The following is a 17,731-nucleotide window of genomic DNA, read 5'->3' on the forward strand; positions in this document are numbered from 1 at the left end:
GAGCTGCTGAGGCCAGAGCCATTACCACCTCTAGAGGGGGCCTAGAAAGAGGACATACTACCTTAGTTTTACTTCAGAAGCTTGCTTTCACCTTCTTTGGAATTCAAGGCTATGGGAAGAAAGCTCAGCTTTTACTACTTCATTCTTGGAAAGACCTGTTTTTTCACCCCACACACTCTCTTTCATGGCTGCCTCATGAATAAAACAAAAGCAACAAATATTTACTGAGCGCTTCCCCTGATCATGACAGAACGCTAGCACCCCTAAGCACAAATAAGAGCATAGCAAATGACCCAAGCAAACTTAATTCTTGCTTAGATTAAGATGCGATTTTCTCTGGGTCACATCTCAACACACAAGTAAGGAACTAAGTGAGCCAAAGTAGGTAAGGCAGCCAGCGACTAGACTAGACAAAGAAAGTAGTACTTAAGTCTCCACAAGGAGGCTTTGCATTCATGTGCTTTTAAGCAGAAAATACAAAGAGCAAATCCCTAGCTGAGTTTTTTCTCTTTAGCTGTGGGAATTATCTCTTACTCTGCACAGAATGAAAGCCTGAGAACATCACCTGTTTTCAGGTATAAAAAGGAAGGCAACATGACTTTTATTTCAACTCTACATGTCGGTGCACTTTAAATGAGCTATTCGTTGGTTTACTTGTAAATATTGATAATGTCTGTGCTTTTATAGACAGTAAAAGAATGGCTCTCAAGAGGTCATCCAGCTCAGTTACTTGTCTCCAAGTGAATTCACACTAATACCATCCAAGGCAGATGGAATTTAATCATCTTTAGAGAAAGAGATTCTATAGGTTCTCTTTGCACTTCATGTTTTAAACCACTCAGAATATCTGAAACAGGAAAGTTGGTATTTAAACTTAAGATGGAGCCATTACTGTATCCCCCCTTAAAGAGGTGGAAAGCTTTTCTTTGCTTCTGGAATCTCTATCAAGAGTCCCTTCCATTAGCATCATTTTTCTTTTACCTGGTGAGGATTCCAGTCACTGTCAAAAATTATCACAGTATCTGCAGACTGGAGGTTCAGCCCAAGACCCCCGGCTCGAGTACTCAGGAGAAAAATGAAATACTCAGAGCCTGGTTCATTGAAGGTTTTCAGCAACATACCACGGTCTTCAGCTTTTGTGGTTCCTGATGGGCATCAAAGAAGCAAAGGGTTAAGATTTTTGACATCATTTAAGAGTTAGAAATCTAAATAAAATGACCAACCCAAGAAGAAATAAGCAGCTTCACACTTAAATTTTGTAATATTCTTAAATATATATCAAGCCCCCCAACATGACTATGGGGTCATTTGAATCTATGAAAATAGTTACTTAAGGAGATGTGCATAATATGTGAAGAATAAACACTTTAAAATTTACTTTATACCATGAATTAACTTTATTTTTCAATATATTTTTTCACAAAAATCCCAAAATAAGTGCTTTAAGTGATTGGGCAAGAGCTTGACTGTGTAATACACTGTGGTGGTGGAGGCTATGGGGAATGGTCCTTTGTATGAGGCATATTAACTATGAGCAAGACTGACCCTCCTCCCATCCTCCCCCCCCCAAAAAAAGGAGTCAGAAAGGCACCCTATGAAAGAAGATATCAGTGACCAACCAGGTCACCTTAGTGTCAGGTGTGAATGGAGTACTAAATTACTGTTTTCACTAACCTGAGAAATAAAGGCAGGTAGCTTGGGCTGTGGAGTCCTATATTATTACTGAGGCAACTTCTTGCTTTGCAAAGAGAAACATTTCTAAGGGTAAGAATACAAAAATCATGTTTCTCTAGCTCCAATGAATAGTAAACCATCTGCTTTCTAGAAATCCTTTAGGGCAGAAAGGAAAAGCTCTCCAGACTGGGAAATGCAGGCATTCTCACCAAGTAATGAACATAGTCATTTAATTTCTTATACTTATGGGAAACTAATTTGACTGCATTGTGGGAACAGCAGAGAGCTTTCCAGGCCTCTTTGGTCATTATCAACTGTGATCAAAGGAGCTCTAAGCAAAATTGAGAGGTTATTTCAAGTTGTAAATGCAAATTAAACACTTCCTGCCAACTTTCTAGATATAACAAAATAGCCAGAATCCTTAACTAAAAACTAAGATTGGGCTTAGTCACTAAACAATGCAAAACTGAACTGGACCCAGTAGGGAAGACAGCCAGCAGGAATTTCATCTTCATCCTGACTCAAGTACCTGACAGGCAGGCAGAAGAATACTGGGACCAGAGCTGGATCCTAGGTCTAAAATATGTTTCTAATAACAGACTGGGTTTACAATCAAAAACCAGTTTCATCATCTGTAAAAAAAATTACCTTGAAGCCTTTGCCTCCTACACAGGGTTTCTGTGAGGAAGTTGAGATGCTTTTAGTAATTCAGGGAAAGGAATCATTAAACTATAATACAGTTTTCAAATAAAAGGTTCTCTGTTAAACTCACCATCAAGCCTGAGGTATTTAAAGCCACGATAAGCAAAATAATCTTCCATTATTGTCATGAGAGAGGTCATCTGGCAGAAAAGGAGCACCTTATGGTTGGTTGCTCGAAGCTTGGGAAGAATTCGATCCAGGAGTTCAAACTTTCCAGAGGCTCGATATAAATCCAGGCTGGTGTGCAAAAGACCAAAAACCACATGAGATATGGAAAAAAAGGATTATGAGATAGGAAAAAGAGAAAGATTTTTATGATTCTATGCTTACTTTAACACTGAAGAGGATAATGACCAAAGGGCAAGTTAAGAATGAAGAAAAATCACATGTATATTTAAAGGAGCACTTTATATGGTAGCAAAGAAGTGGAAATAAATGTATAACCATCATTTGGGGAATATCTACACAAGTTATGTAATGGAATGAAATATGACAGCCTCAAAAGGAAGAATATGCAAATTCAAACACGTGTGCTCTTTTATACTTTATACTTATGTGAAATGATGAAAAGTAAAATAAACAAAATCAAGCAAACAATTTAGGTGATGATTATTAAAAGAACAATTTAGGTAATGATTATAAGAAACAGGGAGAAATAATTGTGACATCAAGCAATTGATGATGAAAAAAGGTACAGAATCACATAGGCCTTCTCAGATATGGTCAAAGTATTAATATGTTTTGCTTGAGTTTACATATTTGTTACACAGAGGAGCTCCAACTTAGGGAGCACTGTAGACATGAAAAAGCAATACGAAAAAAAATGAAACAACGAATAAAAGAACATTCAAGACGTGAACACAAACAAAGCAATTTTGTTACTGTCTTCTTAAAGTCAACACCTACATATTTTTAAAAATCTCTAATAGGACAGCTAGGTGGTGCAATGGAGAGAGCACCAGCCCTGAAGTCAGGAGGACCTGAGTTCAAATCTGATATCAGACACTTAACACTTTCTGGCTATGTGACCCTGAGCAAGTTACTTAATCCCAATTACCAAAGCAAAATTAAAAAAAAAAAAAAAAAAAAAAAGAGAGAGAGAGAGAAAAAAAAAATCTCTGTAACAGTTCAGTTTATTACATAGTATTCTTCCCTGTATCATAAAATGTTTGTTTGAAGATTAAGTTAATCATGCAATGTATTAAGAAAACTCAAACCCCAAACCCAATCAACAGAGGAAAGGAATGGGTTTTGAAAGATTCCTAAGAGCATTTTTTTGTGGTGGAAAAGAACTGGAAACAAAGTAAAGGCCCATTGATTGGGGAACAATTTGTTTAAATGTGATTACTTAATGTAATTGGAGTATTACTTGGCTGCAAGAAATAGTAACTGATTTAACCCAAAGTAAGCAAGAACCAGAAAAATAATATATCAATACAATGTAAATGGGAAGGTTTAAAAAAAGAAATTCAGTGATCTATGAGCCAGCTTGGTTCCAAAGATAAGAAAATGCATCTCTATCCCTTCTTTGCAAGAGTAGGGAACTATGGGTGTGGAGTACTCTATATCTCATCAGACCTAGCTGATGTAGTGGTTGGCTTTATTGAGCAATTTTCTTTCTTTTTAAATGTTATAAAGGTGGCTTACTTAAGTAGTGAAAGAGGGAGAAGGGTATATTTATAAATATAACCAAAATATATTAATTAAATTAAAATGTAGACATAGTAGTAGATTATAGTGAAAATGATAAAACCCAAATTAAGTAAAATCCTGTTTATTCTGTTCTAATACTAGAGCTTTTTAATCAAAAGCAAATTAAAAAAAGTTCATCTGAATCACTCAAAATGGGAAATCCCAAATACATGCTGCTCTTACCCTTGGACAATCCCTCCAGTAAATCCCAAGTGCTCAGAAAATGACTCCTGCAAACAAAATAGGAAAATTATTTATGCCCAACAGACATTTAGAAGCTCTAAATTAGTGGTGTCAAACTCAGTAAGAAATGCATCCTTATGAGCTGAGGATTGACTTAGAAAATCACAAATTAACATTATATTGTATTGTATTTTTATTTGTTTTGTTAAACATTTCCCAATTCCATTTTAATATGGTTGGGGTCTTGCTCTGAGTTCTGGAGTATTCAACTCCAAGACTATCATTTCTGCTTCACTTCATGATCCATAACTGCTACTGGATGTGTGAAAGCCTAAAGATTGGTTATTTAATCAAAGTTTTGCAACTTCAAAAAGCAACCTCATATGTTAAACAGCAAAAAAACGTAACAAGACTTGGTGCTTTTGTCTTTTTAACAATACTTATCCATCTCAGTGAAAAAAAAAAAAAAAACAAAAAGAGACATTTGGGTAACAAAGGAATGGTTTTTTTGTTTGTTTACAATAAAGAATATCCAGGGGTTCAATATTTTGACCAGTTAAGATCATGAAGATCTACTTTTCTAAACTGGAAATAGAAGTTCTTTTGTAACTTGACAATATATATTCCTTGAAACAGACTTCTTGGCGCCTGTCTTACCTCTATATGCTGGAACATGTAAGGATGGTTGCAGATCTTCCTTAGCTGCATGATGGTGTTCATCAGTGTTTTGGTGCCACCTTTACCCTAGGAAAACAGATTTCCCAGTCAGAACACCCTTCCAATCAGAGGACCACTTAGAGAGAATCCTGGGAAGAATGACCTACAGACTTTCCTCATTAGCCCACAGATGACTCTTAAATACTTAAGCATTACAAAGGATTATTTTTTAACTTTGCCCCATGGGGAAAATTTTTTTCTATTTCTAAGAATTTAAGAAATTGTTTGAAATCTCTTGCCATCATTTTCAGATAAAATAAGTCAGAAGGCCTGATATTCCAAGTCTCAAAAACAGTCTGCCAAGGCAAGGACCACATAGCTTATTAAAAGGCAGACAAATATGAGCAAGGAAATATTCAAGAATCTTGAAGACAAATGCTTCCAAGGAGATTAGAAGGAGAACTATGTTCAAATAGGATTAGCACTAGGGAGGAATGAATGTACAAAGTGCCACAACTATTTTAATGCTCTGAGCTGAGCCGAGCCAAGCCAAGTCAAACAATAGTTAAAATGGCCAGGAAATCTGTCAGTTAATATATTCCAACTAAAAGCAAAGCAATCAAAAGGAAGGCCCCATGAACTTTTAGGCCCTCAAGTTTCTGAAGCCCTGGAAGGGAAGAAGGGAGGAAGGATGAATGAGGAGCTGTACTAGACCTTTTTGTCCTTCTCTGAGCCATCTGTCAGGAGTACTCCCTTGGCCTGCATGTGCCGGTAGAGGACTCGCTGCAGTGCAGACATATCACATTTGATCACATATTCCACCTGAAAAGTCACAAAAGACACCTTTTATATAAAGCAGTTCTTTTGATAAGCCAGGAGGGCTTAAATATTCTATATGAGATGCCTGCCCTTCTCATATCAGGGCAGTGAGATAAAAAGGTACATTGAAATTAAGGATCTGGCTGGGAAGAGGAGCTGATGGTTCTCAGACCTCTAGTATATTTGGCTTGTCACTAATAAGTCCTGTTTTCTAGAAGGGTTATCATGAAAGAAAAAGAGAAGCAGATATTAATACCTAGTATGTAGCAGATACTGTATTAGATGCTTGAGAGAAAATGCTGAAAAATGATAGTTCATGACATTAAGTTATATTTCAGTGGGGTTGTGGAAGGCAAGGTAAGGAACAGACAACTAGGAAAGATGCTACTCACAAGTAAACATAAAATAAAATATGACCAGCATGGATGAGACATCCAGGCCAAATGCTTTAGAAAATGTGGAGGGGATGATCCCTTTTAGGTAGTGAAGGATTGAGGGGAGGAGAGGGAAGGGAGAAGAACATTAGAAAACAGAACAAGAGAAAAGTAACACATGAACTAGACCTTGAAAGGATTAATCAAAAACCCCATGTCTCTTATAAAATTTCTACTATATGCCAGACATTGTGACACGTGGGGGACATATTAAAGACAAGACTCTCATTTATGTTCGATTGGTGGAAACAATGTATATATTGTTACATTATATACATATATAAGTAAATAGAATACAATGGAGATAGGGAGGTGATTTGTCATCAGAAGCTGAGAAGTATCAGGAAAACTCTTGTGTAGGAGGCAGCCTTTGAGCTGAACTTGGGGGAGGGGAGGCTAAGGATTCTAAGAAGTGGAGTGAGGATGGAGTGAAGGCATGAAGGCAAGAGAGTCCTGGAGGAGACTGGAGAACAGTCAACTGGCAAGGATTACAAGTGTGCAAAATTAAGTCTAGAAAGCTGTGTCCAAAAATCACTCCTGGAGACCAAGGGTCAGTGTTTCATTACAGTAGCTATAAGGAAGCCCTGACAGTTTGCAACCAAGGAGTAACATAGTCAGCCTTGCATCATGTATTTTGACAGTGATGGGTAGAATGAATTAACAAAGCAAGAACCTAGAAACAGGGTGACCAGTGAGAAGGATATTTCAATTGTCCAGGAGAGAGGTGATGAACAAGGGAGGTGGCTGTGTGTGAAAAGGGGAGCGATGTAAGAGATGAAAAGTTATCACCTGGACTTGGGTGACTTGTGGAGCATAAAAGAGTTGAAAATGATTTTTGAAAGATTGAGTAGGAGGTAAGCTCAAGAGGAGAACATTCAAAATTCCATTATGGACACAGTGAAGCGGAGATATGAATAGGACCACTCAGTGTGGAGTCAAGGGAAACAGTGATAGGGTTGGTTCAAAAAAACCTGAATATACCTATACACACCTTTTCAGGTAACTGGGCTTCAACTTCTTTCTTTAACCGTCTGAGCAGGAAAGGTCGTAGCACTTTGTGCAAACGTCGGATAATCAGAATAGTTTCTTCTTCATTCAGGTCTACCTATTTTTTTTTTTTTTTTTGCCAATTAACACAAGAAAAACAAAACCATTATCTCTGAGAAAACAGGGAATGTTTGAAAAAATGCAAATATAGAAATCAATCAATCAATCAATCAATCAATCAATCAGCATGCCAGGCAGTATGTTAGATGTTGGACAAATTAAAAAGATACAAGTTTTGCTTTTGATCTCAACTTTACATTGTACAGGAACAGATAACACGCAAATGGGTATGTATATAAAATGACATCTAACTTGGCAAAGAAGCACCAGAAGTTTATGAGGGTAGGAAGAGAGATTTGGGGAGCTAACTGAAGGAAATGATTCTAAGCAATGGAGGTGAGAGGCAAGTATAATCCATTCCAAGTATGGGGCAGATGCAACCCAAACAAGGGCATGCAGATGGGCAGTGGACTGCTGGGTAGAGGAACAAAAAGAAAGCTGGTTTGGCTGTCTGGAATATCATATGACATATGCAAAAAGGAGGGTTGGTTGTGAAAGGGCATAAAAGGCCAACGAGATTATTCTGTTAATCAAAAAACCCTAGAGATCATGAGGCCCTTGGAGTTTACTGAGCATTTTATGCTCAGTAAAATGGCTACACAGCCATTTTAAGACTATCATTGTGACAGCTGAGTGCAGATGGACTGGAAGAGGGAAAACCTAGAAGCAGGAAGACCAATGAGCAGGCTACTGCAATAATCGTCCAGTCAAGAGGTGATGTCAATCTGCCAAGCAGACAGGAGTTTTATAAGTATAGAAAGGAATGGAGCTGAGGAATGTACTAAAAGTGGAATCAAAAGAACTTGGCAGCAAGTGATTGGAGATGTGGGGTGAGTGGGGAGCTAATAACTCCAAGGATCCTATGGTGCTCTTGAAAGAAATGTTTAGCTGAAAAGAGGGCCAAGTTTTATAAGTGTCTGCTTTAGACACATTGAGTTTAAGACATTGTGAGACTAGAACGCAGAAGAAAGACTAGCATGGGATGGAAAAATCTGAGGGTCAGCTGCATGATACTTGAAACCATAAGAACTGATAAAAGTCACCAAGAGAGGGTAGGGTAAGTTGAGTAAGAAGAGAAGAAGGTGCAGGGCAAGTTGTCCTAAGAAAAAGGTTAATATTTATCTGATAGTTGTATAAGATAATAGCTGTTCATTCTTTAAAACTACTAAGAAGAACAATTTATCACTGGAAATAAGATTGGTAACAAATAAATCAGGGGAGATCTGGGTTTGAACTCTGCCGACATTACTGATTAGTTGTATGACAAGTCATTAAGCTCTCTAAGCATCATCTTTCTTATCTATAAATAGGTATACCTAATTCACAGGATTGTGAGGATCAAATGAAATATTTCACTTGTAATAAAGCATCTCATCTCTCCTCACATTTTGAGAAGGAGCTGGCCTAGAAAGCCATTCCCCAAGTCAGGAAATAGTGGTTGTATGACCCTTAGCAAGCTCTTTACCATCTTAGCAGTAACTGAATTCTTCCCTTCCCAAAGAGTTTTTTAAGACATCAATTGATATTTGTCATATCAAGAGTCAAATCTCAGCAGTATTATAAAAAGGCTTTCCCTTGTTGAGCCCCCTGGCTAGGTCTGATCTCTAGCTCACCCCTTGAGAACTTTACTCTTGCCTCACTATGCTGAAAAGCTCTACTCTGCACATCCAGGAATTTTATCTACTTATTAACCCAATAAATAACACTCCACTTCTCTCGATAAAACTGATGAGATTATGTTTTGAAATGGCAATTTTTGTCTTCTTTCCCTTGTAAGTTCAAGGAGTTTCCACCTCACAGCCATGGATCTCCATGCATAACCAGTGACTTGTGGCTTGGGCACACTTACTTTTTCTCCTGTCATGGCAAAGGGAGCATTGAACCACTGCTCAAAGGTGCTGCAGCTCTTGAAGATGGTTGGGAGGAGGAAATTGAGCAGTGCCCACAGCTCAGGTAGCTTGTTCTGCAGGGGCGTCCCTGTCAGCAGCAGGCGCCGTGGAGCTACGTAGTGTGTGTTCAGGACCTGTGTGAGTTTACAGTGATGATTCTTCATCCTATGACCTTCATCTACAATCATGTACTTCCAGCGAATCTGCAGATGAAACAGTACACCAGTTTAGGAAAAGGGAATTGCCTGACTGTGAGAATCTGAAAAACATTATTTGGAGAGACATTTTATCCTGCAGATACAAGTGAACTTTTTTTATGCTACATCTCATTTAACTGTAACCAGTTCCCACGGAGGAATGCATTTTTCCTTACTTTTGACCATGGTATGGCAAGATAACAAATCTAAGACAGCAGAACACCCAGCCTGTCTAAATCTGTCCTGGAAGCCCTAACCCTGTATCTCTAGACAATCTGTTTTATACGCATGGCATCAATGGTCCCTTCTGAATAGGTGGCTTCCAACACTCCATTTCTAAGCTTGACCTTTGTATTTGGCTGGCAGCTAGAACTCAACATTCCCTTTCCCTCAAACCTGTCTCTTCTGTTGACTTCACAGATGTGTCCTTCTGTGGTACTGCTGCCTACTTTGTGTCTCACATTCTCACAATCTTGGGGTGATCTGTGACACTTCTCTAAACATATCTATCCTTTGACTCTTCCTCTTATACCCAATCAGGCATTAAAAGTTTTTCTGTCTTGTGTCCTCAAGCAGCTAGAAGAACACTATGCCCACAATAGATGCTTAATGAATGCTTACTATATTAGACTGCAAATCCCTCTTCCCCTTTACTCATTGCCACCTATCATCTCTAGTTATAGGGCTTTATAGGTCTTCTCACTTCTGTTCTCTCAACTGATAACTGCCACCACAATTGCTGATGCATAAAATTGCTTAATGTCATACATTTGTGCTAAAATCTTAAGTTGTTGCTATAGCCCATTAGCAGCTTTCTCCCCTGAAGGACAGCTTTGTCTTGCAGCCCACTCCTCAGGACCAACTCATCTAATCTGTGTGGTCTTTGGCCAGATTCATCCTTTCACCAGCAACCCAACAATCTTTCTTCTCTTCCACCTCTATTCTGACTTGGCCTTCTCTAACTGCTTCTGTTCTTTATTATTATGAACTGTTTTCCCCAATAAGAAAGACAACTCCTTGAGATTAAGGACAATCTTACTTGCACTTGTATCCCCAGTGCTTAGAAGAGGGTCTACTACATAATAAGCATTTAATGTGCCTGCATTCAGGTTCCTGCTTTCTTTCTCCTTTTGCAGTAGTGCAAACTTCTTGATGCCCTCTGTCTTTGCCTTTTTTTTTTTTTTTTTTAGTTTTACCTAATATGACTTCCTGTCATACAAGCTACATTTATATATACTCATATGAATGAGTGTGTGTGTATGTATATGTGCATAAAAAAATTATATCATCTATACTTATAATTCAATTCCATGGCACGAAAGAGTCCTTGTTTACAAACCAGACTACTTTCTGCCCCCAAGACAAGGATCTTCTCATATTTGTTTATTTTTACCTAATTAGGCTAATACCCTACACTTCATGCTCTTTACATCCTGAAAATCCAACTCAAATACTTTCTTCCTGTTCATTTTGGGCTGTGTCCACATCTTAACTAAATCTGATCACTGTCCCAGAATACTGTATGGTACACTATACACAGCTAGTGCTTAATAAACACTTGATATGCTGCCTCAGGCCTAATCACCTATGCAGTGATTTGAAGGAATCAAGAGTACACTGTGCCCTCTCAGACATCATTTTCTCTAGAGCAACAGGAGATAAACCTCATTATCTTAGTTTCACTCTTAGGGGGAAGTCACTGATATTCAAGTATGATGCCGGGGTAACATTTACAGCTATCATCAGTCAGAAGGCACACATACATGACTTTTCTATGGTTCACAATGTTCAATATGCTGACATTCACCTTTCAACAACTTAACAGACATTTGACAATTTTTGTGGGACAGACAGACTATGTAAAATTGGGGAGAAGAGTTTGTGGACAGCCAACATCCTGACTTGATTGTGTCACTCAAATATTTAGCTTCCTTCCACACTCAGAATGGATCACGAGATTTAGATATAGTGGCAGAAGGAGCCTTAGATATCTATTTCAATCCCCTACTCCATAGTAGTGTTAATAAGAATAAACTTTAAAATAACAAATAATAAATTGTAATATTATAAAAAACTGTAATATTTAAAATACTGAAAAATCAAATGACTCCTTCCCTGCCAAAGTTATATCAGTTTGTCTCACATGAAGGATAAATGTCCTCTTCCACCATACTAATAGCCTGGAGAGAAGTAATCATTAACAGAACCCTTTTTCTTTAACATCCTGTTGAGGATAAACATCCTCCTTTTACATATGAGCAGTCCAGGACTCTTTAGAACAATGTCATGTTGCCTCTTTTGATACAGCAACAATCTTTCTGAGGGTCTGTTTAAGATTCCATAAGAAATTTGAAGTACAAGTTAAAAGATCATATTATTAAGTCTACAACTAGCCTAACTCAGAAATCATCTTGTCTAACCCCTTTAAATTAAAAAGCTTACTGACTACCAAGGCACTGTACCATGCTGGGAAATTTAGGAGAAAGCACAGGAGAGTGAAGAGTTTCTTTAAACTAAAAGACTGGGCTGAGACAGTCCAACTCCCTTGGCTTCTCTGTTTTTGCCTCAATGTGTCATCACAAATAGGCTTACAATTGAAGAAATACAGTGACAAAGCTCTCTCCTAATTTTTCTCATTTGATTAGGGATAAAATCTTACCTTGGCAAGAATGTGCTTATCTTTTATAATATATTCATACGTAGTTAGCAAGACATTGAATTTTCCACTCCGAAGTTGAGGTACAAAAGCTCGTCTTGCTGCTGGAGAGCCCTGGGGAAAGGAAAGCAGCAGCTGCTTACTGGGGCCATAGAAGAACCTATTAGGGTAATTCTGCCAACAAGTGGAGTAAGTATTTAGATGCAACAGATGTCAGTTATACTATCTTTATAAAGATTAAAACACATGCTTGCTAGAGCACCTGACTTTGAAAGGAGGAACTCTTAAAAAGCACCATAATTCACTGAATAATTTTACTCTAGCTGGTCCAGGGCCAAAGCTCTGTGCCTTGCCCATTATAGGAGGCCTTCAGGCATGGGAAGAATTAGTCTGAAAGGGTGGTGAATTTCAAGCCTGTGATCTTGGGTGTATGAATAATCAACCTGAAATGCTTTAGAACTCAAAGGGAAAGCAATGACTTTGAAAATTTCTCTTTTACTTCTTCCTATTCAACATGCTAACATTTAAGCTCAGCAGAAAGAAACCAATCTCCTCATTTAATCTTCTCATTTTGAAGAGGAGGAAAGTATGATGCAGAGGGTGAGAAATTTCTTTAAGGTCACAACATGTCTGACCCCATGCTACCAGGTGCCAAACGCCTTTTATCAGCAGCCCCAGCTGACAATTTTTGATTCTAGCACATAACGTTGGCTTTTCTTTCCTTTGCCTTAAGGTATTTTATCAGCAAGGAGAATTTTTGAAGGGGAAAGCTATAACTTACCTTATAGGAGACCTTTACCACAGAAGGAGCCCACTTATCAAATTCATATGCCCAATTTGACAGAGTTCTAGGGAAAAAACCAAAACAAAACAAAACTATCAATGACATTTTAAAATGTAAATTATCAAAATCTACAAAATATTCATAGGCAGTGTGCCCAGACTTGTGCTAGGTGCTGTCAGAGGGGAAGTGCTATACAAACTATTATAATTTCTAGACTTCAGAATCCAGTTGAAGAGGCACAACTAGGAGATTCATCAAACAAGAGCAAAAACAAACAAATAAATAAAAATTCTTGCCAGTTAAGTACTGGACTATAATAGAGGAATTGAAGGAGATGGAAATCAATTAAGTCTCCAACAGTGAAAAAAGAATTCCTAAGAAGAGATAGGACTTGAGCAGCATTTTCCTAGAAATAGGGCATTTGGACAGGTAAGAACTAAATTAGTCACAAATGTATATGATACATTTACTGTCTATGAGAAGACTGACTTGGCTTTCCTGACAGAAGAGGTCATCTGAGGGAGTAGTGAGAAGCAAGAAAAAAAAGGGCAAAGGGATAGAAGTGAAAATTTGACTTTGCCTGGCAGCAGTTCTCAGGACAAGTTGGAATGATTAAAGCTTCAAATAAGGGAAGACAGGAGGTTTGAATAGTAAACCAGGTATGAAATAATATATATATTTTTAAACTGTATGCCTGGATTATGATGGTGAGGGCAGGAAAAACCATAGATAAGACAATTCTTTTGGAAAAATTGACAAGCTTAGTGACTGATGGAATACTGAGGAAGAGAGAAAGCGACAAAGCAAAAACAAGTTTGGTGACTATTGGGAGAGAAAGCAAGTTTTGAAAAAGACAAGTTTATTACTAGACCTCTCTTGATTTTTCCTTCTAGCTCACCTCCCAAGAACAGTAAACTAGACACATTATCTGTCCTATTTCCCTCAGTAATCTCAACAATATTTGTTCATAATATTTGATAACAGTATTTGCTTGGCTGCTGCTCCTTAAAGATTAATGACTTTCCATCTAATTTGCAACTGAATCCTCCTACAAGTTTCCTTCTCTTTGAGAGTTACTCAAATAGTGTTACTATTTGTAGCATGGGACTTTGTGCACAGTAAATACTTAACAAATGCTTTTTATTTTTCATTCATTCATTCATCCCTAATTAGCCCCTAGTCCCTAGTGTACTATTTACTTAGTTTTTGCTTCCTTCTACTGTGTCCAATTCTCTTAAAATTAGAGGTCATATTTGTACAATATTATTTAAGGTTTCCAAAGGCTCTCCTTAAAATAATCCTGTGAAGTAGGCAATAATGAAGAATTATTTCCATGTGGTTGTTAGAAAAAGGACAAAAATTAAGCTAATAAGGCCACACAGCTGGTAAATATCAAGAATTTGAATTTGAACTCTGGTTTCCAGGTCTTAAATTCAGTGGTCTTACCATTTTACTTTTTGTTTAATCCTGAATGTCTTATATAACAATATTTATTAAGAACTTTCTGTTACTTCATTTGATCTCTTATAACAATTCTGTATTGTATGTTTTCTTATTTGTCTTACTGTAGAGATGAGGAAACTGAAGCTAAGAGACTTATCAAGGATCAAACACTAAGTTTCTGTGAAGAGATTTGAACCCAGGTCTTCCTGAATCAAAGCCCACTATGGCACTTTTTGTAATAGCAAAGAACTGGAAAAAGAATTGATTGGCCAACTGATAGGCATCAACTAAATAGATAGTGGTGTATGAATGGTTACAGAAAATTATTGTGCTATAAAAAATAAAGAATAGGGGGCAGCTAGGTGGTGCTGTGGATAGAGCACCAGCCCTGAATTCAGGAGGACCGGAGTTCAAATTTGGTCTCAGACACTTAACACTTCCTAGCCATGTGACCCTGGGCAAGTCACTTAACCCCAGCCTCAGGAAAAAAAATAAATAAATAAAATAAAGAATACGATAAATACAAATACAAAACTGATTAAGCAGAACCAATAAAGTATTTTACATAATGACAACAGTATAAATAAAAGATCAACAAACAATTAAGATGAATCTTTGAATTTATAATGGCCAAGTTTACCCTCAAAGAAGAGAGATGAGACTGTATCTCTTTTCCCTCTTTACCAAAGTTGAGGATGGAGTAGGGAACATTGCATGTAACTGTACACTTGGCTGATATTTTGTTTAGTTTTTCTGAAAAAAAGTAGTTGGTGTTTTGAGAGAAGAGCAAGGGAAAAAAAAAAAATCAACAAATGTGAATGATATAAAAGCAAAATATAGCAATAAAAACTTTAAAAGGGGGATTATTTGAAGAGGAAAGTTAATCAGTATGAGAGAAAGGACACAGGCAGAGGGTTAGCTTTAAAGAAGCAAATGGGGTATCTGTAAGATACCTCACAAGGCACAAGTAGATAAGGTTCACAGTTCCTTAGTGCTGCATTGCACTCTTCACAATATCTGTTCCAATACTTCTCTTTTTTCCAGCCATCCATCACAGTGGTGTCAAACTCAAACAAACAGTACTGACTTAGAAAATCACAAATTGACATTATGTGGTACTGTGGTTCAACATTTTCCAATTCCATCTGAAAGTGCTCTAAGTAAAACTCCCTTGTTCTGCTCCAAGTTTCATATCCCTGATCTAGAACACTCCTTTTCTACTTCCTCTGCAGAAAGCCATGAATGTGGATGTTAAAAGGTGGGCAAAGGAGGGGTGTATTCCAGGTATAGTGGAATAGTTTATATAGAAGCAAGAATATAGCAGATGGAATGTTATATGTGAGGAACAAGATACATGAAAAGAAGTAATATTAAGCCACACAGAGGGAAGGCCATCCTCTTGAATTCCTATAAAGATTTAAGCTATGTGATCAAGAATGCCAGCAATCATTTTAGCTATATCCTCTAATTTATCCATCTATCCCTTGACCTCACTCATCCTAAACGTATTTTCCCCCCTTTTCTGACCAACTGTTCCTTTATTACTGCTCCCAGCTTTCCCAGTAAATATGCTCTGATCTTACTTTATTCCTATTAAAAGTTGACCCTATAGTTAACTAGTTCAACTGCCCTCTATCTTTGAGACCATTCTTCTTCTTCTCTATTCCTTCTACTACCAAATGATGGAGGAAGTCATGCAAATACACTTACTTAGTCCACTATGTATTTGTTATTCATTCTCAAACGGATCCTCAAGACTGCACGGAATTATGTTTATTCTTTCCTAATAAAAGTCACCTCTCTCTCCTAAGCATCTATTTCAAGTCATCCAGTCCTATTTTAAAAGCCTTCAATTTCACAGAGGAAAAAAAACAAGCCACAAGTCTTGAGCTTCCTCTTTGTCTCAATTCAAAACTCTTCAAGTTTATTCCCCATTCATCCCTTTATATGGAACCTTAATAACCTCTCTTCCCATTTCTTTAAGAAACTTTCCTCTTCAATCATTCTTAACATTTCCCTTACCTCAACATCCTTCTATTGAGTATCTTTTTATCCAAATAAAGAATAGGGGGCAGCTAGGTGGCGAGAGTGGATAGAGATACATTCAGTCTCTATAACTCTCTCTGGATGCAGATAGCATTTTCTATCCAAAGATTATTGGGATTCCTTTGAATCACTGAATGTTGAGAAGAACCAAGTCTTTCAGAGGTGACATTACACAATTTTGCTCTTACTGTATACAATATATTCCTGGTTCTAATTGTTTCACTCAGCATCAGTTCGTGTCAATCTTTCCAGGCCTTTCTGAAATCAGCTTATTCATCATTTTTTTAATGGAATAATATTCTATTACTTTCATATACTATAATTTATTCAGCTATTCTCCAATCATTGGGCATCTTCTCATTTTTCAAATCTTTTCCACCACAAAAAAAGAGCTTCTTCATGAATGCTTATAAACATGTTACTACCCTATGCCTCCTCCCTCTTCTATAACCAAAATCCTAACCCCATGAACTAATTTAATTGCCCCCCCCCACTTCTTGCTCCCTTCTCACCATTTGGCAATCCAGCTTCTGAACTTACCATGCAATTGTGACCAGTGAACTCTTAGCTACTAAATACAATGGTTCTCTTAGTTGTTTCTTGAGCTCTTTGTGGTATTCTATATTTCTAGTATTCTTGGATATTCTTTATGTTCACACCATTTCTCACATATGTCCCTTTCTAATTTAAATCTTCACCAGATGCCTGTATTATTAGCTAACAAAAAGCTTTAACGTTTGCAAAGTTCTTTACACATCTCATCCATCTTCACAACAACTCTGTGAACTAGGTGCTATTACTAGTCCAATTTTACATATAAGGAACTGAGACTGAAAAGGATGAATTGACTTCTTACACATCATTCTTTGTCACACATTCTTTAATTTTGCAACAGTGAGTTCACTGATGTTCCATAACAAGAAACTCCATTTCTAGCTATCTGACATGCTGGAATGCTCTCCCTCCTCATCCTTCACATCCTGTCCTCCCTGGCTTCCTCTAAGAGCCAATAAAAATCCCATTTTCTACAGGAAGCCTTTCCCAATCACACTTACTGCTAATACCTTCCCATTTATCCTTTAGGTTCTTCCACATAGACAATGAGAGTAATACCTGCACTGCCAGAGTCAATTCAGCTTTTGTGAAGCTCAAAAAGAATGTTGGGCTGCCTACCAAACTGAAGGCCTACAAGACAGCCATACTGATGATACTGTTATATGCCAGTGAAATCTGGTCATACCAGAAAATGAACTGTTTCCACTTGGATTGTTTTGGGAAGGCCCTAAGTATATAACTTGGCACTCTACACTGGAGTGCATATTACTGGACACTCTACACTGGCTACATTGGCAAGCTTTCAAACTCTACTAAAGAGAATACAACTTTGGGTGGGCTGGCCACAGTTTTAAAGCTAAACGCACGCTTACCCAAAAAACTATCTCGTGAAA

At 37.5% G+C, this 17,731-nt stretch overlaps 1 protein-coding gene across 12 annotated transcripts in view; it reads right to left on the minus strand.

Annotated features, from left to right (window-relative positions):
- The window catches only part of SMARCA4 (SWI/SNF related BAF chromatin remodeling complex subunit ATPase 4), a 98,788-nt gene that overhangs the window by 19,172 nt on the left and 61,885 nt on the right, over positions 1 to 17,731 (minus strand). For all 12 annotated transcript variants that reach the window (XM_074311787.1, XM_074311777.1, XM_074311757.1 and 9 more), the window contains 9 exons: positions 12,792 to 12,858; positions 12,014 to 12,124; positions 9,118 to 9,360; positions 7,153 to 7,266; positions 5,623 to 5,730; positions 4,909 to 4,995; positions 4,252 to 4,298; positions 2,447 to 2,613; positions 982 to 1,145 (listed from right to left, as the gene is read on the minus strand). In XM_074311787.1, the coding sequence (XP_074167888.1) occupies positions 982 to 1,145; positions 2,447 to 2,613; positions 4,252 to 4,298; positions 4,909 to 4,995; positions 5,623 to 5,730; positions 7,153 to 7,266; positions 9,118 to 9,360; positions 12,014 to 12,124; positions 12,792 to 12,858 (1,108 nt within the window). The remainder of the gene's footprint in view (positions 1 to 981; positions 1,146 to 2,446; positions 2,614 to 4,251; positions 4,299 to 4,908; positions 4,996 to 5,622; positions 5,731 to 7,152; positions 7,267 to 9,117; positions 9,361 to 12,013; positions 12,125 to 12,791; positions 12,859 to 17,731) is intronic.

This window comes from Sminthopsis crassicaudata, chromosome 1 (genome assembly GCF_048593235.1).
Source record: "Sminthopsis crassicaudata isolate SCR6 chromosome 1, ASM4859323v1, whole genome shotgun sequence".
NCBI lineage: Eukaryota > Metazoa > Chordata > Mammalia > Dasyuromorphia > Dasyuridae > Sminthopsis > Sminthopsis crassicaudata.